Consider the following 24,356-nt stretch of genomic DNA (forward strand, 5'->3'; position numbering starts at 1 on the left):
CTTTAATAACCAAGACCGTACGGACTGCCCGTATAAGGCATGGCATATATATTTTTGACTTAGACTTCTGGTCTGAAAGGTCAAAAAGCTCACTGTCATCAGATGTCATGACATCATCATCATCATGCAGAGACACTACAGACCGCTTAGCAGGCCGAATTGATGACTCCCCCTGTAACACGTCCGTTAGGTGCTGTACGGAATTGGACAGTGAACCCACACACGCAGGCTCCTGTGAGACCTGGGTGGGCGAGCGGGAGACACTGGGGTACCACTCAGCTTCCTGGGGAACCCCTATATGGGTGAGGACCTAACAGACTGCCGTGATAACCCCTGTGGGACAACGCGGGGGGGTGTGGGCAGCTGACCCAAGCTCAACAAGGCCAAGGTGTTCCTGCACAGGCGCAGATACAGTAACTGGGCGTGATTAGAAAACACGCCCTGCATAAACCCCCCCGTGCTACATCACCTTCCGCTATTAGTACATTACATGTGGTACCCTTTAGCAGTAGGGGAAAATCACGTTCCCTCTCAGATGATGAGTGTAACGGAGTGTATGTGACTCCCCTCACAAATACTTTTACAGTGAGGCAATGACTACCCTGCAGCACCGCACCGCAAGGGCTTTAGCAGAGGAAAAACAGGGATAGAAAAATGGAAGTTAAAGTACAGGCAGAGCGCTAGCATTAAGTCACATACAATGCAGAAATAACTTCCTGCACTACCAGCGCTGAAATCAACTGCACAGACACAGAGCCTGGTAGGAAACAGCGTAGCATACACTGACCTTATCGACGCTTGAAGGAGAGTTAATACCTGGCTCCACTCGCAAGCCAGTCCCCAGGGAGCCCCTTGCCTGGGGACTGAAGACTGTGTTCTCCGGCAGGTACCCTCCGCGGGACCTGCCGCTTACCTTGTCCCCTTGGATCTGGCCACAGTCCGGGTGGTCCAGGGTCACCGCTAGCCGTGACCCCAGACCCCCACCAGTATCCCCGGATCGGTATTGGCTTACTGGTACCGGCGGGTTGAAGGAGCGACAGCATGGACGTCTGTACAGACTGTCCATGCTGTACTGCTCTAGATGTGCAGCCACAGCTGCCTTGAAAGATATTCAGGGACTGTAACAGCCCCACTCTGCTACATGTGCTCCGAGTCCTGGCCGGGCACCGACGAAAACTGATGGCCTTGGCTAGGGGGCGGGGTATAGAGGAGGGATCCCAGAGCATCCTGGGAGGCTGAAAGTTTTAACTCTGTGGTGCCCAATGCTGCTGCCGCACCGCCTATACCCCAAGGTGCCCGTGGAACACTCAAGCTTTAAAAAAAAATTATATATATATATATATATATATATATATATATATATATATATAATTATATATACACACACACACACACACACACATATATATATATACACATATATATATGTGTATATATATATATATATATATATATATATAACACTATACCTGTTATTACTAAAGAACAGACTATATTAATTCCTAACCAAAATGATTAGATCTGAGGATAGTGTAACATACCGGAATGCTGTGAGCTCCACTTTATCATGTTCATTTTTAGCCAGGTCTGGGATGAGCGCGAGATGAGAGATTTGTGTAGCTGCCCAACCAAACTGAAAAACGATGATGAAAGGGATAAAGTATATCAAGCCCACCCACTGGGGGGTGTTTTCTGTGCAGCCAAAGCATGGGTTGAAGATAAAAGGGAATGAGATAATGACACTCAGTGTTCCTGCAACAAAAAAGAAAAAGCCTGTAGATTGATGGAAGAAATCATATTTACTTTACTAAAACACTCAGAGTATCCTCATGAACTGCAGTTTGTCATATGTTCAAGAAAACTCAAATTTTTATAACTTTAGGTCACAGAGCTTTGTTTTAAACTCTAGAATATTTTCTATACTGATTTCTTAATCTGGTTTTATGCTAAACTGTGGGTTTATGTTGGGTACATACCTATGCAATTATTGGACAGATAATCCGAGATCAGCCAAATAATTGCATAGGTGTGCAAGCAAAAGCGTTAGCCATTAAACGGTTTCAAACGTTCCTGCAACAGTCGGATTGGAAGGTAGCATCTTGCTACTTAAAAATGCAGATGTTCGCCCTAACGATACCACTGAAGAGCTAAAAATAGGTCCATGTGTACGGGATGCACACAGATCAGGAAATTGCTTAGGGGATTGGAGCGTGTATCTGATCTGCACAGTGTGTACCCAGCTTTACTTTCTGCCATAGACCTACTCATTTCTGAGCCCAGCACTGCAGCTCCAGCTGGCACTGCAATCTGGAGGTGTATGGATTGTATTAAAAAGTTTGGCACTACACAGCACAGTTATGCCAGAAAGGCTATAGTAAAGGTTATGGTCGCAGTTTAATTTCAGGTGTTGCTACATCAACATGATATCACCTATAAATCACCTCGCACCCCCATAGGGTTTCCCAGCAAAGTAGGTGAAGACCAGGTGAAGTAGAGTTGATGTAACATCAACTGGAATTGAATTGCTCCCTATGAGTGTTCTTTCATTCACAGTTTGTGGAAAAGGACAAGAGAGTTTATTCTAATAAAGGCAGGTGACCAGCGTTTCAAATTTGCCGAAATATATTCTAACAAATAGACTATAAAAGCTCGGGATTAGACAGACTTCACACAGGCTGAATTATCATGAGTTCTCATCCCTGCGACTCCCCTTAAACTGGGTACACACTAGGATGATGGATCGGCCGTCCTATCTGATTGCCAAGTGCATACACACTTACCAAATGTCAGCCCAATGTGTTGTGCCAGATGTCACAACTGGGCAGGCATTTACATGTGCCAGCCCAGTTGTATTGTCAGTCACCGGTGGCCTCTGCAGCAAGTGTACAGGTTGTCGGCTGTCCTTCCATACACACAGCATGATGTGCCGATATAGCTGCAGATATATTGGCCATGCTGCACAGCCCAACACAATATGTCTGTGAACGACGTTGTTCAGAGACATATCGCTGGTACACACCCGCCCATGATACAGTATATTGGCCGTTCAATTGAACGGCCAATATATCGGTCAGTGTGTACCCAGAATTTACCAGTTGCGGTTGGCAACAAAATACTTTGAACCTGGATCAGGTGTTACTTACAGAAAATATTTCCTCTATAGGCTCCTTTGGGGTCTATACCCAATGGCTTTTCCTCTCCAGCAACAGTGGGGCTTACAATATAAAACCTCCAGATATTTGAGAGCTGATCGTAAAATAAGGGACCAGTTCACAGGAGAGACACCCACAACTGTTACCCAGAAGAGGAGGCTTCCCAACAAGAAGAATTTAATGAGGATTGTCACAATAAGAATGCATAGGGAGTTGGGGTGATTTGAGGGTGCCCATACATAATGCAAGATCCATAGCTATGACAGGGAATGCAATTGGACTGATATAGCAATATCTGTGGTTGGTTACAAAATCACATAGGTTGAAAATGTGTTGAGAGGCTGAAGACAGGAACATTTTACATATATGGATTTACTGTACAGCTTTTTCTTTTCAATGCTGCCTTGCTTATAGGGATTAACAATATACTTTTTACTGCCCATTACATAAAATACATTTGCTGCACCTTTTATTATGAACATTAGGTTATATTAATAATTAGGTTATATTAATAATTGTTCAAGACTGTAGGTAGAAGCAGCATCTGTAACATTAGAGGGAGTCAGAGATTGTTATTATAAACTGAAGTGCCAAAAGTCATGGGATAGATGCCTAGTATCGTGTAGGACCCCCTCTAGCCCGACAAAGTGCAGCAACTTGACGCAGCATTGATTCAACAAGTGGACGGAAGTCCTCTGGAGAGATGTTGACCCAAGGCGTCTTGATAGCTTCCACAGCGCCCCAATATTTGTAGGTGCAGGATATTGGCTGCCAATGGACCTCTCCATCACGTTCCATAAATGCTCAATTGGATTAATGTTGGGCGAAAGTGGTGGCCACACCTTTCATCGGAACTCTCCAGTTTGTTCCTTGAACTAGTTCTGGACAATTTAGGACTGACATGGTGAATTATCCTGCTGAAATATTCCATTGTTGTAGGGGTACATGAAGGGCTGCAAATGGTCATCAAGCAATGCAACATAGGGGTTACCGGTCAATGTCGTGTTAAGGCGGAACCAACTCATACCAGTTGAACAAACCCCACACCATTATGGAACCACCACCAGCCTGCACGGAGCCTTGTTGACAACTGGCCTGGGTCCATGGCCTCATAGGGTCTGTGCCACACCTGAACCCTACCATCATACCAAAACAACTGAAACCATGACTCATTGGAGAACGCCACGTTGCCAGTCCTCCAGAGTCCAAATAGCGAGCCCAGGTGAGGAGCTGTGTCCGGTGTCGTAGTGTTAACAGGGGCACTCTGGTGGGTCATCGGCTCCCATATTCCATGGAAGCTAAAGAACACTGCATTTACCTGCTGGATATTGGTTTCTGGTACCTCCTGCATTAAATAGGGATGCGATTTGAGCCAGTGTTGCTTGTCTGTTACCACAGACAATTCTGGCCAAACGCAGCTGGTCACAATCGTTAAGCACCTACCATGCTCGGCCACATCACTGTCCATGGTAGGCGATAATGCCTTCCATGAGGTATTCCCGGTACACATGCGACACCATAGACCGAGCGATGTTCAACGTCCGCACCAACTTTGGAAATAGAATGCCCCATCCATAGGGCTCCCACTATCATGCCCTGTTCAAACTCTGATAATTCACGCCTCCACTATGAGCAGTCTAGCCAGTGTTCAAACTGACTCACGAGATGTCAGATTACAACTGATGTAGGTCTGGGCATTTTAAAGACATCGCAGTATGGCGACCATTACCTTTACATAGCTATCCCATGACTTTTTGCCTTTCAGTGGATATACTTCACTAGGTGGATAGGGTACAGAGTAACATTTATGATTTTTTTTGTTCAGTATATTTATACCCAAAGTGGACAGACTGCAAATCAAAGAGTGGCTCCACCTTTAAATGGATTAAGCAGTACAGTTGTAAGTATTGTTTCTATTCAACGCATTGAATTTCCCTTCAAGATTATAACCCTTACAGCTTATCTATATAATGAAAGAAAGTGTGTGTCTGTTTGTCCTTTATGCACGGCGGAAGTTTCGTACCTAGCATGGCGGTATAGTTTAACCAGGATTACGTTTTTGCCTAGATTTGAACCTTGTCAGGGCAACACACTGTCACACAATCCCACAATATGGGCATTCTTAAATTACACAGGTTCTGGGGCTGAGGGGCTGGCTTCATACACACACAGTCACACTCTCATCTCTTCCAAAGTTCTGTTATATCACTTTTCCACCAGCCACAAACATGAAATACAGAGTAAGGGTGGGTACACACCTAAAGGACCGGCAATCGTGCCGATGTTCAGGGCGATTTGTCTTCACCCTGGACATCGCATGATTGCCGGTACACACTTAAAAGATGTAATGAAAGACGGAACAATTACTGTTCTGTTCTTCATTAACTTTTACAGGCTCACATGCGATATGGTGTGATTGACTGTGCAGCACAGCCAATTGCACGATATCGCATGCGACCGTGGGAACGTGCAAATTGGGCATACACACTGCACAATATGCCTGATTTGTCATTCCAATTTGGCTAAATGGGCCAGATATCGAACAGGTGTGTATGCACCCTCTGTGTTTGCATGATAAGCTTTGGCATTAAACAGTGTGCATTATTAGCATTTCACTCACTGTCTCATCTTACAGCAGCAGCCCCAGGGGTCTTAGAGTGCCTGGCAAGCTCATGAGCAGCTCAGCACTCAATACATTCAGACTTTGGCAGACAGAATAAATCAATCCACAATCTTTGATCCTGGCAAAGCTTAGCATACGGAGATTACAAACAGCAGGGGAGATTGATCGAAGCCACACAGTGCCACCGTGGGCAAGCCCAGTTTCTGTCTGGGAACAGGACTCTTGTCCCATGATTCTCTCCCCCCCCCCCCGATGGCTGACAGAGAATTCCCACAATCATTTAGTAATCTGCGGCGGCCGGCTTGCGTGACCTCATTGTCACTCAGCCGGCCGAAGGGATTGCAGATTTCATGCTACGCCCTCAAATCAGTAATGCATTCAGGAGGAGTGATGCCTCCTGTTGCATTACCACATTACAGCTATTGTGGCTGCTAATATGTTAGCAGCTGCGATAGCATATCTTTCCGCAGCTGAATCACCCCCTCTGTTCTGCAGTGATTTCTGAAACTCAAGTGATTTTGGAAGCTATATAGATTTCTGTTCTATAAGTCAGTCTGCTCCTGATATACCCCATTCCAAACAGTATGACAATACACCCTGCCTTCACAGTCATTTACTCCCGCAGTTTGTAGGTGTACTTCAGGGTCCAGTCTTCAAACTGGGCAATGCTGGGTAGCTAGTATGTCTATAACAGTGTTTCACATTAAATCACAATTCCCTCAATATTTGGGAGTGTTTAAACTTTAAACATAATGCGCTTAATTTTGGATTATGCTACCAATGACTCATACCATTATTTTGAAAAAGGAAACAGGGTTTTAGTTTTCCTTTTTGCACAATCTTATACTCGTGACTAGTGCATCCTACACAAAGTATCTGTTCCACTATAAAATAAATGTTTTCTTTGGTTTTTAAATTAGTTTACTGAAGCCTGGTAAGCTTAGATAAGATATATTGCGCAACGGAACTGATGACAAGCACAGTGCTGTAACAGGACATGGGGGTGGGTAGGACAGAGCACTTGAAATAATCATCTACAGCAATCAGAATAGGATGTGACAGAATTACTTGGTATATAAAATCCTCACTGTAAAATATAACACTGATTATTATGCAAATTAAAAATAAATTACATTATGGGGACATGGCTTGGACTTCGATCAGAGCAGCCTGCTGTGACCCACCCTCATATAACCACCTGCACTGGTACTGAACATCTTAATAGTTGAGGACCTCAGTAATCCACATGGTAAATAGAAAAAAATATTCACCTGTCGGGATCTTCACTGCCGGGCTTCCGCTGTCGGGATTTGAACGGCCGGTGGTAAATCATACAGATTCCAATGAAAACACCCCGCCACTTAAGCACAATTTACCCTCTACCATTACCCACAGGAAAACATCATAAGACCCTGAGACCCTAATCTCTCTTCTAGTTTGTCTGCAGCACACGTGACCCAATAAATTTAAGATAATTGATGCAAGTATACAGCATGGCCCCTGCAGTGCAGCCTTCTGCACACACCAGAGTTCAAGGCATGGCTGGCTTCTAACTGCCCACCTAAATCAACATCACCCAGTGGCCACATACCCCTTTCACATCGCAAACCCAGACCCCTTTTACACTGCACCTTTTGACCCGGGTTGTTCCTGAGTTGGCCCCGTTCACACGGAACCCAGGTCATCCCTGTACAACCCTATGGATGTCATGAAAAATTTACTTTTTCAGCCTCACAAAGATAAGGTCACAAAAGGGAGGGCTTGCTCACAGCATTGCAGAAATCATGGCTGATGGATTACCACTGTTTAGCCTTGAGTCCATGAGTGTGTGTGCGCTTTACTGCTATTTGATTCAGCTAGTGAGAGCATGATGCAGCTCCTGAAAGCATAATGTACAATTCACTTCATCACTTCAATTAGCCAACACTGTAATGACAGTAGTGGTATTAACCCCTTTCAGACTGCTGCCTCTGCTGTTATCTGCTGTGTCCCGCCTGTATGCGTGGCTGCCTACATCATCAAGTGAGACCCAGGAACATTCAATCAGTGGTGTTTGCCGAGTCCTGGGTTGGATAACCCGGGTAGGGCCCGTTCACACTGCACTTGAACCCGGTTTGTTCCAGTGTTCAACACTGCTCGACTGCAGGGTTAAAATGATGGATCACTTGACCCGGGAATGTTTTTGGTGGGCGTTCACACTGTACCTCGACCCGGGTCACCCCGCCAATATCCCAGGTTATTTTTGCAATGTGAAAAGGGTATAATCTACCTTACCAAAAAATATAAGCCTCCAACAAAGTGCAACTCCAACAGCTACCTCCACTACCGACAACAAAACAACAACAACAAGAGTTATTCAAGAACCTTAAAAATCTCAAAAGGCAGTAACTACGGAAATTCGAATAGCGACAATTCAAAACTATGCAGATAAATCCAACTACCTGCATCAGTGATTGCGCCTTGATGCAATGCAACCCTCTATCCTTTGATCTCAATAATAAGTCCCTCATATCTCTCAATTTTGGAACATGATCATAGCCTAGACTTAACCCAATTAACACCTGTATTACTGTAAGCCTCTTATTTTGCTGTATAACAAGCCTATAAGAGCATTTAACCATTCCAAAAACTATGGGGGTGATTCAGCAGCGGATGGAATTGCACGCAATTCTGTCCTTGCAAATATGCAAATGCAGCAGGGAGGTGTATGATACCTCCTGCTGCATTTGCGGCCGAGGTCGCACGCTGGGATCACCATCGGTCACGATGGTGGATGGCACCAGGCCACCAGGCAGCTGAATAAGCCTCAGCTTACTCAAGCTGGCCAGCTTGCGAGGCCAGGAAACAGAGGCCCCGATTCAGAGCCGGAGGCTCTGACAGAGCGCTCGCTCTGAATCAGGGCCGTCCTTCTGAATTTTTAGAGCGGCCTCCTGGCCGCTCGTATAGCTGTGGGTGACCACCCACAGCTATAGCGAGCGGCCAGGAAGATGGTTGCGATGGTCAAGACGACGAGACCCTTGTGGTAGGGTCTCGTTGCTGCAAGCCCTGGAGTGCTTTTGGCTCTATCAGAGCCTAATGCACTCCCAGGATGTCAGTGGGGCCGGCCCCAGACGGTAGGTGTTCCCATGGGAACGCCTCTGTCTGGCCAGCCACGCCCACCAAAGGGGGCGTGCTGTCACTCACCATCGACAGCACGCCCCCTTTGTAGCGAGACCCATAGCGACGGCTTGCCCGTCGCTATCTGGGTCTCGCGCATGCGCACGATGGAGCCGCCTCCGTCGTGCGCATGCGCACTGGGCCAACATCGACCCGCTTGCGAGCGGGTCTGAATTAGGCCCAGAGTCCGCTGACGCGATCCCTGGCCTTGCCACTCTCGAAAAACAGGACGGACACGCCCCCGTTTCTGGGAACTCCGGCCGACCCCACACCGCCCCTTAAATGTCCCTGCCTGTCAATCAGGCAGAGGCATTCAAGGGGCAGCGTGCGATTGCGCAGGACCTAGCCTGAACAGTTACAGAATGGGTCCTGCACACGTGCAGATTACAGGCAATCGGGAATCTGCGTTCAGCATTGCACGGCTGAATCAACCCCCATAAACGCATATAACATGGCAACATTCCACATTGATAAAAATTGGAATACATATGATGCTCCTTACAGGAATGAAGTCAATAAAATCTGGTTTCTCTCCTTAATTGTCTAACAGTAAATAAAATATCAGTGGAATTCATAGTAGCAAAAACGCACAGTTACCAGTTACCAAACATAAGCTGAGCAGGCATTCCTATGTCAACCACTTCCCCGCCTTACATTTTACTTTTAATTTACGTAATGAAATAGAGATGTCGCAAACAAAAATAATGAAAGTTGGTAAATATGCATGCAATATCAGTGTGAGATAATGCAATAAAATATTATATTCGTAAGTTTTGCTTGTCAGCACCAGATTACCCACAAGGACTAGGACTCCCAACAGCATGGACAGTGAAATGTAGCTGGGATCAGAGACTGTACTCAGGTGCTGGCTCCAATACTAACAGTTTGGGCCATACGATACAACTATCACACTGCATCTTCGTTCACTGCATTTATCAGGCCAACAGAACCCAGCTTGCAAAAAATGTAACTTGCTGTTTGTCAGCCGGCATCTTGACTTTAAAAGAACACTGGTTGTGCAGGTGTCTACAAAATCCAGATGCTAGCCACCTCTACAACACATAGCAAGTACAGCTATATGGAGCTATAAATATGACATTATGCACAATCTTGTACTGCACTAGATAAATTCTGTGGCAAGTACTCTCCAAGGGCTACATAAAAACATTTGGGCACCGATGGCTCAATATTAGCATTGAATATGTATAGTTATTCAGGAACTTCTAATACATCATGAGCACTGCATGTGCATAATGATTTAGTTACAGCTAGATCAATAAGTGCATGTTTACTACAGGATGAGTCTCCCATATCCAAAATGCTTGGGGACAGGAGTATTTTTTATATCGAAATATTCTGTATTTTGGAATATTTGCATACTATAATGAGGTATCTAGGGAATGGGACCCAAATCTAAACACAAAATGCAGTTATGTTTTATTAACACCTTAAAAACACAGCCTGCAGGTAATTTTACACAATATTTTTAATAATTTTTTGCATTACATAAAGTTAGTGAAACCTTTGATGGTTCAATAAACACAATCTCAGTCATGCTAAAAAAAAAAATTCTGCATTTCGGAATATTTGGATATGGGAGACTCATCCTGTATCATATAAGCAGTACTTATAAAATCTGAGCATCAATTGGTACATCATTGGCTACTGCTGGTATATAACCATATATGGTTACAGCAAGCATAATCTGGGCACTTGCTAACAAATTATAATATGGTAATGTCTTTAATAATCAGGGCAAATACTCTTATGAACATTGCTGTGTCAGTCTAAGTACATATATAGTGATCGGGGATCTTCTGATAAAGTACTGACTTTACGGCACTACAGGCCGAGACATAAATGTAGCTATTTTTGTAGCTATTGTTGATCTTAAAATGTTAAGGTATTTGTTTTGAAACCACTTGCCGGGCATGGTCGCATCAGATGCGCCCACACCAGGCTGGACTTTCCCTTACATGGTCACATCAGCCACCAATCTCAGAGGGACCTACCGGCCCCTCTGCTCCCTTGGTTCCTAACCCTGTGCCGATCACTGCTGGAAGTAGTTCTCGGGCAGCCCCGTGCCAGCGGCCCCCCTCACCCAGCGGCTGTAGAGGAGACTGAGCAGCGGCCTGGCAAATAAGAGCCCGCTATGCTCCAAGACAGAGAAGCCGCTGGGCAAATCCTCCTCTCCCCACCGCTGCCCAGATAGAGACAGCCCGTCAGCTGCAGAGAGGACAGAGCAGCAGCCTGGCACATCCTCCTCTCCCTGCTGCTGCCTAGCTAGAGAGACAGCCCGACAGCTGCAGAAAGGACGGAGCAGACCACCGGGCAAATCCTCCTCTCCCTGTTGCCGCCCAGATAGAGACACCCAGCAGCTGCAGAGAGTACGGAGCAGACCGCCGGGCAAATCCTCCTCTCCCAGCCACTGCCGAGATAGAGACAGCCCAGCTGCTGAAGAGACAAAGCAGCCGCCGGGCAAATATTCTCCCCAGCTGCACCCTAATCCACTACCCGGCAGCACCCACAGCCGGCGACTGCAGAGAGAACAAGCGAGCAAATACACACTAGCAGCCGGCTGTCCTCCTCTCCCCCTTAAGCCCCCCCGCCTATCTAGAGGCAGCCTTGGCAATGGTCTGTCCTCTTTGCAGCCGCTGGATATGGGTCCCGCCAGGTAGCAAGCAAAGTGCTGTCCCCCCACCCATGTACAGCCATGGCCAAAAGTTTTGAGAATAACACAAGTATTGATTTCACAAAGTCTGCTGCTTCAGTTTTTATGATGGTAATTTGCATATACTCCAGAATGTCATGAAGAGTGATCAGATAAATTGCAAAGTCCCTCTTTGCTATAACAATGAACTTAACCCCAAAAACAACATTTCCACTACAATTCAGCCCTGCCACAAAAGAACCAGCTGACATCATGTCGGTGATTCTCTTGTTAGCACAGGTGAGAGTGTTGACGAGGAAAGACTGGAGATCACTCTGTCTTGCTGATTGAGTTAGAACAGACTGCAATACATTATGATGCAGACAAACTAGATAAATAAACAATTATGCATATACAGTTATAATAACAAGAAAGTCAGTGCTGGCAGAAATCTATTGATGGGTATAAAATGAGGAAAGGAAGAGTATATTAGGCAAATGGGTGGTTGCAAGCCATGCTCTTGGTCTACCTTGAGTAGGTGAAAGGGGTTGTGCTGCCACTGTGGGGGGTTGCTTTCTAGGTCATACAATAGTGCCCAGACAGAATTAGAGACAAGTGGCAGACAAGTCCCTTTTTGATGTGGAAAGTTGCAAAACTGTATCTTACACTAGGCACACACTATGCGATATGCTGTTCGTTCAGACGACAAACGACATATCGCATAGTACATCATCTATCTGTGTGTACTGACGATATGTCTGGGAAAGACGTCGTTCACAGACATATCTAGTAGGCTGTGTAGCACAGCCCATGCTGATATATTGGTACATTTGGCTGTCTGTTCGGCCAACCAGCTGCCCAACCCATATACTGGCCAAGCCGACAATGACGTGACTACCAGTTCCTGTGGCCAAACATGTCAGGTAGTTATTGGTAAGTGTATATGCACAATATTGTTTGTGCAAACCACTTACCAAATAGATGAATAGGACAGGCGGCAGGGACATCAATTGCTCAGGTGTACACCCAGCATAAATGTAGTAAAAATAAAGCTTAATTGAGGGATTAATGGGTGGGAACAGATAAATAATAAGCAGGTGGGTACAAGGATGATTATAATCAGTGATGTGTGGTCAAGTGAGGGAGAGCCTTTTCTGTCATACTTCGGTATACTCCAAAGTTTTGACTATAAAAATAACACAAAAAAAAAAAGTATTATAAAAAAGGACTTATTTGTATTATTCTAATCATTTTTATAGTCAAAACTCAGGAGTAAAAAGGGTATGGCAGGTGAGGCACGGCCTCTCCTGTCTACCTTTTCTGCACAGCTCTGATCAAAACACACTAAATTTCCAGCACTATATACTGCTGCACCTCTGTATAATGCCAATTTGAACCCTCAGGTTCATATCTGTATCTGTAAATCTGGCTCTGATACTAGCCAGTGCCTCCCCAGCCATATATCTCACAGATTTATATATTCATACCAAGATTTATCTACTTAAGCAGGTCTAACCGTAATTCTGGTAAGGCAATCCAGGCAACAAAGTATAAAAGAATGCTTTTTTTTTCCCATTAAGCAAGAATTTTATTTTGTTTGTCTATTAGCTGTATTATCTGTCTATAAAAACTTTGGCAACAGCTATTGTGGTTGAGTAAAAGAAAAACAGGTTCCAGCAGGAATGACGAGACATAGCACACAAACTGTCTTACACAGACATGACCTGCTGCATCACTTCCAAATAGCAGCGCCTGCCACACTGATCCCTACCAACCAGGTGCCACCTCTCAGACCTACCGATCAGGTGCCAGGTCTTCCTGCGCCCATAACGCAGTGCGCCAGCGTGTCGGTCAGACTCATAGCCGACAAGCGGGGTGCAGATCCCGTCCGCCACCTGCCCCACCATCAGCAGGACGCCGGCATAGAAGGAGTTGAACCCCAGCACGGAGTGGAAGTACAGTAAGAAGTAGGTGAACCACATGGAGGCGCACAGGTCATTTAGGTAGTGGCCGGCGGCGTAGCTGAGCTTCTGACAGGGGTGCAGGGACTCTGCCATCCTGATTCCTGACCCAGGAACCGGTCACTTCCTCTCAGCCGGCAGTACTGGCCACATAACCCCAGACTATGCAGAGCACACTATACGGCCAGCGGGGCGGACGACAGATTTTGCGGGGATTGCGTCACCCGACCACAGAACATTACCCTGACACTCTCTGCCGCGGCCAGCTGATAAATATCGTATTAGTAATTACGGCCTGGAACGTTGGCCTCCTCACCCGGCCCCTTCTACCCAGTGCCACCCAGCGGCCTATGGATTGTTAACCAAAGTAACCCCGTTGGTGTGTCCTGGATATTGGTGCACGCCCTCACTGTGACTGTTCTTTGCTTGAGCCGTCCCTCTGAGTTTGTGGTGATGGTGCAGATGCAGATTTCCTGCTTGTATCCTGTTAAAAAAACATACTTGTCTACTTTTGATAAATCATTACAGGCCAGGAAAATTGTGAAAGTGACACCTCGTGTTCTGAGGCGAGATCCGTGTCCGGCTCGAGTTTTCCCACCTGACTCGGATCCGAAAACGAGGCAAAACGCGCTTTCCTCCTGCTTTCGGATTGTGGCGGGATTTGGATTATATAAAGGTCCCCGTGTTCTGCGCCATTTTCACACTGGCTGTGGAGAGAAGCTAGCAGATGTAGTCAGTCACTCAGTGTGTGTGTGTCCAGTCGGGGTCTTGGGCTGAAGGCTACTGCTGTGTTGTCCATAAAGGGGCTGAAGGCTGCAGTATATAAAGGGGGTTTTCCTTCAGTGGGTGCTGCAGCTGCTGTGTCACTTGTCCTGTCAATTAACTGGCTGCTGCTGTTTTGTTGTCCTGTCCATCAGGCTAGGGCTGCAGTCCATAAAGGGGTGGTGTGTTGTCCAGGGGGGTGCTCTGTCACTTTTCTCTTCTCCAGTGTAAAAATAAATAAAAGTATTTTTTTGTGTGTGTGTGTTAGCAACTTAGCTGCGCTATTGTTTGGTGACACTGAAGCTGTTTATCTTCCACATATTTGTGACTGCAGGTGATCTGTCCGCACTCAGCAGGGGTGCTTTCTGTGTTCATCAAGGGGTTGCTGCCTCATTCAGGGGTGCTCTTCACCAGTGTAAAAAAAATAAAGGTGAAATTATATTAATATCATTCCACAAAAAAAAAGATATATTTTATTTGTATGTATGCGTTAGCAACTTAGCTGCACTATTGTTTAGTGACACTGCTGAATTTTTACAAGAAAAAGAAGTGTGTCTAATAGCGCTTATTGTTGAAACCTAAAAATGGGATAATGGATAAATTCCCCAAAGTGTAAAAAACAATCTCATTTATTACACACTTAAAGTAAACACAATTAAAAATATATCACATGCAATGTCGCATTGTGTATACCATTAATGGCAAATAAGATTGGGATTCCAGAAAGAGCCTAATAGCGCTTGTAGTTGAAACCTATTAGAATAGGATAATGGATAGATTACCCAGAGTGTAAAAACAATCTCATTTGCTCATTGCATGTGATATATTTTTAATTGTGTTTATTTTAAGTGTGTAATAAATGAGATTGTTTTTACACTTTGGGGAATTTATCCATTATACCATTTTTAGGTTTCAACAATAAGCGCTATTAGACACACTTCTTTTTCTTGTAAAAATTCAGCTTTGGAAGTCTGGTATTACTTCTATTTTTGTGTTGTCTAAAGCTGCAGGATTGTTTTTTTGCGCAAATTAGCTTAAACTCATTTTCTGATCAATAGTGACACTGCTGGCCAGACCACCGTTTACCGTCCATGAATTGTGACACTATAAGTCGCAGCGCAGTGTGTTATTCTTTTTCTTAAAAAAATATTGTAACACTAAGTGGTAAATGTCGCAGCGCAGTGTGTTATTCTTTTTCTTAAAAAAAATATGTGCGCAGTGTGTTACAATATTTTTTAAAGAAAAAGAATAACACTAAGTGGTACCGCAGTGTTTTACTCATAAAACAATCTTGTGACACTGTAAGTGGTAGCGCAGTATAATATTCAACTTTTCACTTCTTTCCTCAATCGTGAATAAATGATTAGTCTACACACCAACTACAAGACCACAACAAAGTGCAAAATCCCTATTTTTGTCTAAAAATGTGGGGATTTCTTTCAGAACCCTTTGGCCATCCCCCCTAATGATAACTTACTGGGAAAAAAAATCGTAAGTTGTGTATTTTGGCAAAATACGACCGCACAAATTTTGGGCCAAAAAAAAAAGTTGAATAAAGATAGCTATTTTTTTCCAGGAAATTTCTGTTCCACGTAAATATGGTGTACGTTAAAATGGGTGCGAGTATATTTTCGTGTCGAAAAAACAAACTGTAAAAAAAACACCTGCTGTTACTGCGTGCAATGTTTAAAACACTTGAGAGAATAACACAAATAGGAATATGTATAGCCTCGGCGCTTCAAAATAGAATACAAATATAATAAAAACTTTTTTATGTTTTAGATTTTTTTCTGGCAATGTCTTTAGCTGCAGTAATAATGTTTGCTAGCCAGTGACATACAAAGAAAGAAGGAAATTAATGTGCTCAAAATTGCCCAGGAAAAAAGGTTATAATGATGATATTCTAGATATTTAAAACAGATGCCATAGAAAAAAATATAAAAAACAGAATCTTTTAGTAATAAGAATAACAAGGGTTACATATAGTATGATATGATATTACTTGCTTTGAACCTATGAGTAAACAATAATCACAAATCAGAAACATGTTCAGAGCTCTATGTATATAATGTAACATAATGTTTCACTTTTTTTATCAACAATGTGTCTTTATTTAAATAGACATATCACATTCTATGCAAAGTAAATAAGGGCTCTTAAAAAATAGGAGCAAAATAAAAAATATATTTTTAATTTAATATAGCCGTGTCCAGCTAATTTGAAAAATAGTAAAATGCAAAAATTGTGAATAAAAAAATGTACTGCACTATACATATAAAAACGATATCCTGTGGAACATTTATATAAAGTGCTGATATACACAAGTAAGTGGCACCACGCTTCACAGGGATTACTAATTACAGCGGATTTCAAATTCATTGTTATCCTTTTATTCTTATTAGTAAAAGATTCTGTTTTTTATATTTTTTTCTATGGCATCTGTTTTAAATATCTAGAATATCACCATTATACCCATTTTTCTTGGGCAATTTTGAGCGCAGTAATTTCCTTCTTTCTTAAAACACTTGACGCATCCATACCGCCCATCGAAAAATCAGACCCATTACGTTAAAACCATTTTCAACCTTTTTTTTTTTTTTCGCCCGTAATTTGTGCAGTTGTTTTTCGCCATAGTACGCAACTTATGAATTTTTTTCCAGGAATTTATCATTAGGGGGGTGTCCAAAGGGTTCTGAAAGAAATCCCCATATTTCTAGCCAAAAATAGGGACTTTGCATTTTTTTTCGCCTGGTCTGGGATGGAGAGAACTTTTCTCCAGTTTTTTTTCACTGGTTGCCGTTTTCACCTGTTTTTTAGTGAGAATGTTGCCTTTTTTTATTGCGAAAACGGCTGTTTTCGCCAATGGTGAAAAAAAAGACATTTTTCCCGCTAATTGAATACGGCCCTAAGTGGTAGAGCAGTGTGTTATTCTTTTCTTATTCATAAAAAATCTTGTGACATTAAGTGGTTTCGCAGTGTGTTATTCTATATCATAAATAATCTTGTGACACTAAGTGGCAGCGCAGTGTGTTATTCTTTTCTTATTCATAAAAAAATCTTCTGACACTGTAGGTCATTGATACCGCACTGTAATATTTCAAATTGGTACAAATTGACATGTGTGCTGTACCCCACTTCATTCGTGTTTGTTGATATGGAGAATGATCAGTTGAGAGGAGAGCAGGAACCACATACTAGTGCTGGAGCTGCTATCATGACGATACTAGTCCATCTACAAAAACTGATGCCCAAGGGCATATAGGGCTTAAGTTAGTGCATCTAAAAACAAGAACCAATCTTTTACAGCGGTAAAGAAAAAAACATCAAAAGGGAAAGTTAGCTGCAGAAAGACATAAAATTGGCAATATGCATTCACCACATGAAGTGGCAAGGAGAGGCTAAGGCCTTGGCCTTTATTTATGACTGGTGGTTCTGCCTCTTATGATGATGTAAGCACAAATGAACATGCTGACAGAAATCGAGGATGCTTCTGTGGAAGTGCACCAGGATGAGCAGGATATTTGTGTAGCTGACGCTAATAAGGATGTTGTTGATGAGGATATTGTTTGTCTAAATCAGGCACCAGTGGAAGAAACAGTTATTGCCCATGATAAGGAAAAACCCATTGTCATGCCTGGACATAAAACAAAAAAATCCACTTATGTGTGGAATTATTTTACCCAAATCCGGACAACAATTGTCAAGTTATTTGTACCATTTGTAAAGCCAGAGTAAGTAGAGGTAGGAAAAAAAGAAACAATTATGCTGAAACTGCAGCTCTCTATGAGGGAGATCTACTCACAATCTCCTAATCTGACACATAGAAAAAAATATATATACAGAAGAGAGCGCTGACACAGCTAATAAATTTAATATGAATTTAATAATAAATCCCCTTTGATTAAATATAATTAAAAAATTTCCATAGACCAGATAAAACCGGCAATGTTATAACCAATTAAGCATAGACTATAAGCAGTAAAATATATACCAAATGAAAAAATAAAAACATGAAAATAATAGCATTACTCATACTTTAATAACATAAAACACTTGATGCACATAATAAAAGCCCATCTATAATGTCTGTAAATGTTACATTTATCAAAAGACTCCACTGCTTCTGTGTTTGTGGATACAAATGTAGCAATTAAGTACTTTCAATCCAGATTGATGAACATTTTTTCTCTTCCACTGTCTAAATGAAATACGAGCAGTATGCTGTTATTCGCCATCAGAAATGTTCATATAAATCCTTGTGTAGCCGTCAGATTCAGAATTTATCTATAGCAGTATATTTATTTATTTAAGCAGTGCTTATCTTTATTATTATATCTAATTACTATTTACCATGGCCATGTATTTAGTAAAAAAACATAAAATATTATTATAAATCCAAGAAACAATGTAAAAATTCCTTTTACCGGTGTATTCAGCCTGCAGTCTCTAAGGGTCTTTCAAACAGATATAACTGCTGTGGCCACTCTGTTATTAATACAGTTAGTATACCTGTGTAGCAGCAAGGAGTTTTGGTCCACAGCAAATAGGGATCCTCTGGGCACTTAGCCTGCTGCGGCCACCACCAGTGTATAACGCTTGTCTCCCGGGACACCCGTCGAGCTGTAATCCGCCAGTGCAGAGCACTGCCAACCGGCATCTCTGTATAGCAGCAAGGAGTTTAGTCCACAGTAAGTAGGGATCCTCTGGGCACAGCCTGCTGCGGCCACCACCAATGTATATTGCTTGTCTCCAAGGGCACCCGTCGAGCTGCAATTAGCCAATGCAGAGTAATATCAGCCAGCATCTCTGGGTATAAAAAAAACGTGTTTCTCTGCCTAACCATTCAGCGGCTTCCTCAGTTAGTCTGGTCTATGGAAATTTTTTAATTCTATTTAATCAAAGGGGATTTATTAATAAATTCATATTAAAATTTATTAGCTGTTTCAGCACTCTCTTCTTTATATATAAGTAGAGGTAGGAACCTTATTTTTTTTTTTTTTTTTAATTGAGTCAATTTTTATTGGTTTATAGAAATACATTAACAAATAACCAAACAAAATAAATAATAAAAAATATATAATAAAATAATAAAAATAATAACATATATATATATACATACACATACATACATGCACACATATACACATAAATACATAATCAAATAACAGTATCTGGAATATAAAACCTAGATCTACAAACTACATTCCAGATCCATTGCTTATAAAAAATATAATATTAATGTGTATACCAAACCAATAAACATAGAGGATATATATATACATACACACATATATATATACACATACACATAAAACATATAAAGAAAAATAATTAAAAAAAAACAAAATACCACTATACAAATATTGGAATATTGTCAAAAATAACACCTGAAAAATTGGCAAAATCAACTAGATCCCAATAAATTCTCAACTTATCACACAGCACAATACCTCCAACAAAGTAATAATCTACCTCATTATCCTAACAATAATATACCGGTCAATCATTAGGCAGTGCACGGGCATAACAGGATTTAAGCCAACTGCTCCAGATATGTTCATACTTCTCAGCTTTGCGACAAATAAACACATGTTTTTCAAGTTCAACAGTGGTACGGACCAAGGACAGCCAAGCATTATAATCTGGTCCTGTAGGAGCCATCCACGACCGAGCCACACATACCTTAGCTAGTGTACAGGACTGATGTGAATGATTTAAATATTTTTTGTAAATGCCTTCCCTCCTCCCTCATAAATTTGGTTCAGAATCAAAAAATGAAATTCAATTTACTATTAATCAAATCTTCATTTCCCTGCCTTCAACTACATACATACTCCAACTCCCTCAGGCCTCTTGAGTAATAAAAACATTTGTTTCCTGATGTGCCATGTTGGAAGTTGAACTGCCACTTCTGCTACAATCTTTGACATGCGGTTGCTGAATGCCAAAAATGTCCAGACATGTTTATGGTCACAGACAGCATCTGCTGCATGCCCCTTTAATTAAAAAAAATATTCTGAACCACCAAGTTGATTTTGTGGGCAAAACATGGGACATATTGTTCACCCATGCTCTCCCCTCCTCCCTCATAAATTTGCTTCGGAATCAAAAAATTAAATAAAATTTACTACCAATCAACCCTTCCTGTCCCTGCCTTCAACTACATACATACTCCAACTCCCCCAAGCCTCTTGTTTAATGAAAACATATGGTTTCCTTATGTGCCATGTTGGAAGTTGAACTGCCACGTGTTTGTGCTGCCCATTGCTTAGCTTAGCCAGCCAGCTAGCTTGGTGTAAATTTTGGGCCTAAACCGGATGAAAACAATATTGTGAGCTGTGGATTGGTCAAAATTGACTGGAAACGAGTGGAAATTAATGTTATTGAGGTTAATAATACTGTAGGAACCAAAAAAAAACAAATGATGTGATTTTAGCTGTTTTTAACAATTAAAAAAAAAATTACAGATCCAAAACCAAAACGCGCAAGGGGCTTTTTTGGCAAAACCAAATCCAGATCCAAAACACAAGGAGATACAGATTCAAAACCAAACATGGGGGTCGGCGCACATCCCTACTTATAACCAATGCAGGTAAATTATTCTAATTGTCTCACTTGAATGTATATATTTCTGTCGCTTCATAATGGGGGTAAGGTGCAATCAGGGATGTTTTTAGACTTCAGGGAGATTGCTACTATTTCAGGGAGTCTCCCTGACAATGAGGGAGAGTTGGCAAGTATGTAAACAAATTGTGACATTAACCTTATTTTACACTTTTTAACTTCTGTGGCTGGCTCTAGTTAAAGTTCCTTGGCGCATTACAATTTAATTTAGTATCCTATTTACACTTCATGTGCTGATAATGTTTTCAGAGAGTGCACCTTGTTAAAATCTGTCCTTCATGACATTCAGGGTCACTCACCCTTACGATCAGAAGTAATAACTGGACCCCAGCAAAGCGCCATAGAATGGCTAAATGAAATTAATCACGATTGGCAGCGATAATCAAACGGCAATGCGCATACCAGTGATGTGCGGTCAGGTGAGCCTTTCCTGTCATACTTATGTATACTCCAGAGTTTTGACTATAAAAATTATAAGACTGATGTAAAGAAAATATTATAAATATCTTCTTTGTATTATTCTAATCATTTTTATTAACAAAACTCAGGAGTAAAAACTGTATGGCAGGTGAGGCACTGCCTCCCCTGTTTACCTTTTCCGTACATCCCTGATCAAAACACTCCAAATCTCCAGAACTATATACTGCTGCACCTTTGTATAATGCCCACATGAACACTCGGGTTCATATATATATATATATATATATATATAACTGCAAAACTGGCTCTGATACTAGCCAATGCCTCCCCAGCCATTTACTTCACCGCACGTCACTGACGCATACGCGCTGACTTTCTGGCTGCTCCTTCCGGGAGCAGCCAGATCGGCAGCACGGAGGGCGTGGCCGGGCCAAGGGGGAGTGGTCGGATGGGTGACGAGTATTTGTGGGCGTGGCATGGCGGGGCCATGCGATTCAGTGTGAATCACGTCACCGGCCCCCTCTGCTGCAGGGGGTTTAACTATTAATCGCACGGGGATCGGGAGGCTCGGCGGCTGCTGGGAGACCTGCCTGCCTTCCCAGGGGGCCGGGAGCTGCACCCGATTTTCGGGAGGCTCCCGGCCAATTCGGGAGGGTAGGCAAGCCTGCACATACACTGTCTGTAGCCGCAAATGCACAGTTTAGTTCATACTTGCCAACCCTCCCTGATTGTCAGGGAGACTCCTTGAAATAGTAGAAATCTCCCTGAATAGTCTAGTAATTTCAATGATTGCACCCCACCCCCTTTAAGTAGCTGTTCTTTACTTGGAGAAAAAAAAGAAATCAGAGATATGTATATTCAAATGGTATAAACAGTACCATTTCCCTGCATTCATTATAAGGCACAATGGGCCTGATTCAGACCCACTCGCGAGCGGCTGTCCGCTCGCAAGTGGGTCGATGGTCTGCACTGAGCATGCGCACGACGGAGGGAGCTCCGTCGTGCGCATGCGCCAGACACGACGAGCGAAGGACTTTCCTTCGCTCGTTGTGTCCGATCAAAGGGGGCGTGCTGTCAATGTTGATTGAGTAAACTATCCGAACAGGTGGATGCCTATAAAGCAGATTTGATCAAATTCAAACGCGAGAAATTCGCAAAAGTCACATTGGACTATGAAACACAATGTGTACAGCTGGCTTATTTGCATGACCAATAGACGTAATTACAGACAGAAATTCCAGTTTGACTCATCTAACAACTCTGCTGGTGAAACTGAAAATAAATCATGCAGAGGTAATAAATATAAATCTCTCCCTTTAGGGATGCACAAAAGGGCACAACACACCATTCAAAGCACTGAGTCACCCGTAGAGGTTGTCAGTGGTAAAGAGAGAGACCGCTTGAAAATAACCCTGTTGCCCAAGAAGTAGTGTTTAACTTATCTACTACTGAACTCACACAAGATGAACTAAGTGTGCTCCACTCAATTTCCACTAAGTTCTCAATTTCGTACCTACAACTAAGTTTGACCCGTTTCTGTGGAAAACAGAAATTTTTAAAGTACAGAGACAGTTAAGATTAAAAGAGTATATTTACAACCATCCAAGTCAGTGGCGGATTTACCACAAGGCAGTACAGGCGACCGCCTAGGACCCGGTGGTCCCAGGGGGCCCGCCTGTCAAACGCTGCTGGCAAGTACAGCTGAAAACACCGGCCGCTGGAACTGCACTGACCGGGCGGGGGAAGGACATATTAGTTATTCCCATAGACAGAAGCAATATATGGCTGCTGCCGGGGGGGGGAAGGGGGGGAAGTGGTGGAACAGGAGGGGATCTAGCTGCTTCTCAGTACCCCGTACTGTACGCATGCCGTGCCCCCTGACCTCTCTTCTGTTGGTGAGGTGCTCACGTCCTTCCTGGACCAGAGGAGAGGACAAGGTACCAATTAAACTGCAGTCTGCTGAGTCTGACCACGCCCCCTGGGATTACTGTGACGTGAGGATCGTAGCAGGCTGCCTTTTTATGCAGTTGCACTACAGTCAGTGCACTTCCTGGACACCTCTGCTTCACCTCCCCGTGCTACTACATACCTCCCAACATGACCCTCTCCAGGAGGGACACAATGCTCTGGTCCTGGACTTCCCTGGTAATATATGATTGGTGGCGGCTCCAGAGGCGGGGCTGCAGCACAGTCCAAAATTCTAATAGGGGAGTCACACCAACTGCCAGTGAGTCCCAGCCAGTGATGTTTGGCAGCGTGTGAAATGACAGTTGGTGTGACTCCCCTATTTGATTTTTGAACTGTGCTGCAGCCCCGCCTCTTACCAGGGAAGTCCTGGACCAGAGCATTGTGTCCCTCCTGGAGAGGTTCATGTTGGGAGGTATGCTACTATCAATTAATAGGTAGGTACAGTAAAGCTGGCCACACACTAGACCAACTTACATCCAACCAGGCAACTTGTTGATTGGTTGGAATGAAAATCTGGTAAGGAATACAATCAGCAATTTGCTCCCAAACGCTGGAAAATGGACCAAAATTGTTGTTTGAACAAATAGTTTAAATCAAACATTTAACAAACTTGTCTGAACGACCATTTTCATCTGTTTTCTGGTATTTAGGAGCAAATTGCTGATCATCATTTACTCCCATACGTTACAAGATTTTCATGTCAACCAATCAACAAGTTGGCTGGTTGGATGTAAGTTGGTCTAGTGTGTGGCCAGCTTTAGTGTTTGTTTACCCCTTTCCCAGTGTGTATGATCCCATCACCCACTGTCTCTCTCCAACCACGTGTTTATAGGTACTGTATCTGTGACTTTGTTGGTGTTCCTGTGCTGTCCCTCTGTTTCCCCATCTGTCTTTGTTTCCACCCCCCCATTATATAATGTGATATAATTATATATATATATATATATATATATATATATATGTGTGTGTGTGTGTGTGTGTATATATATATATATATATATATATATATATATATATATATGCATCTGTGTGTGTGTACA

At 42.8% G+C, this 24,356-nt stretch overlaps 1 protein-coding gene across 2 annotated transcripts in view; it reads right to left on the reverse strand.

The window, feature by feature from the left end:
- Nucleotides 1–14,335, reverse strand: part of MFSD12 (major facilitator superfamily domain containing 12) — a 239,387-nt gene extending 225,052 nt beyond the window's left edge. The window contains exons 1-2 of one of the 2 annotated variants that reach the window (XM_088450834.1): nucleotides 13,380–14,332; nucleotides 1,542–1,752 (exon numbers count right to left, since the gene is read on the reverse strand). In XM_088450834.1, the coding sequence (XP_088306960.1) occupies nucleotides 1,542–1,752; nucleotides 13,380–13,638 (470 nt within the window). In that variant the 5' untranslated portion in view covers nucleotides 13,639–14,332. Of the gene's footprint in view, nucleotides 1–1,541; nucleotides 1,753–13,379 lie in introns of both variants that reach the window. The other variant, XM_088450835.1, reaches the window with a different exon arrangement.
- Between the last annotated feature and the right edge of the window lie 10,021 nt (nucleotides 14,336–24,356).

The sequence above is a fragment of the Taudactylus pleione genome, unplaced genomic scaffold, assembly GCF_031769625.1.
Source record: "Taudactylus pleione unplaced genomic scaffold, aTauple2 ptg000529l, whole genome shotgun sequence".
NCBI classification, from domain to species: domain Eukaryota; kingdom Metazoa; phylum Chordata; class Amphibia; order Anura; family Myobatrachidae; genus Taudactylus; species Taudactylus pleione.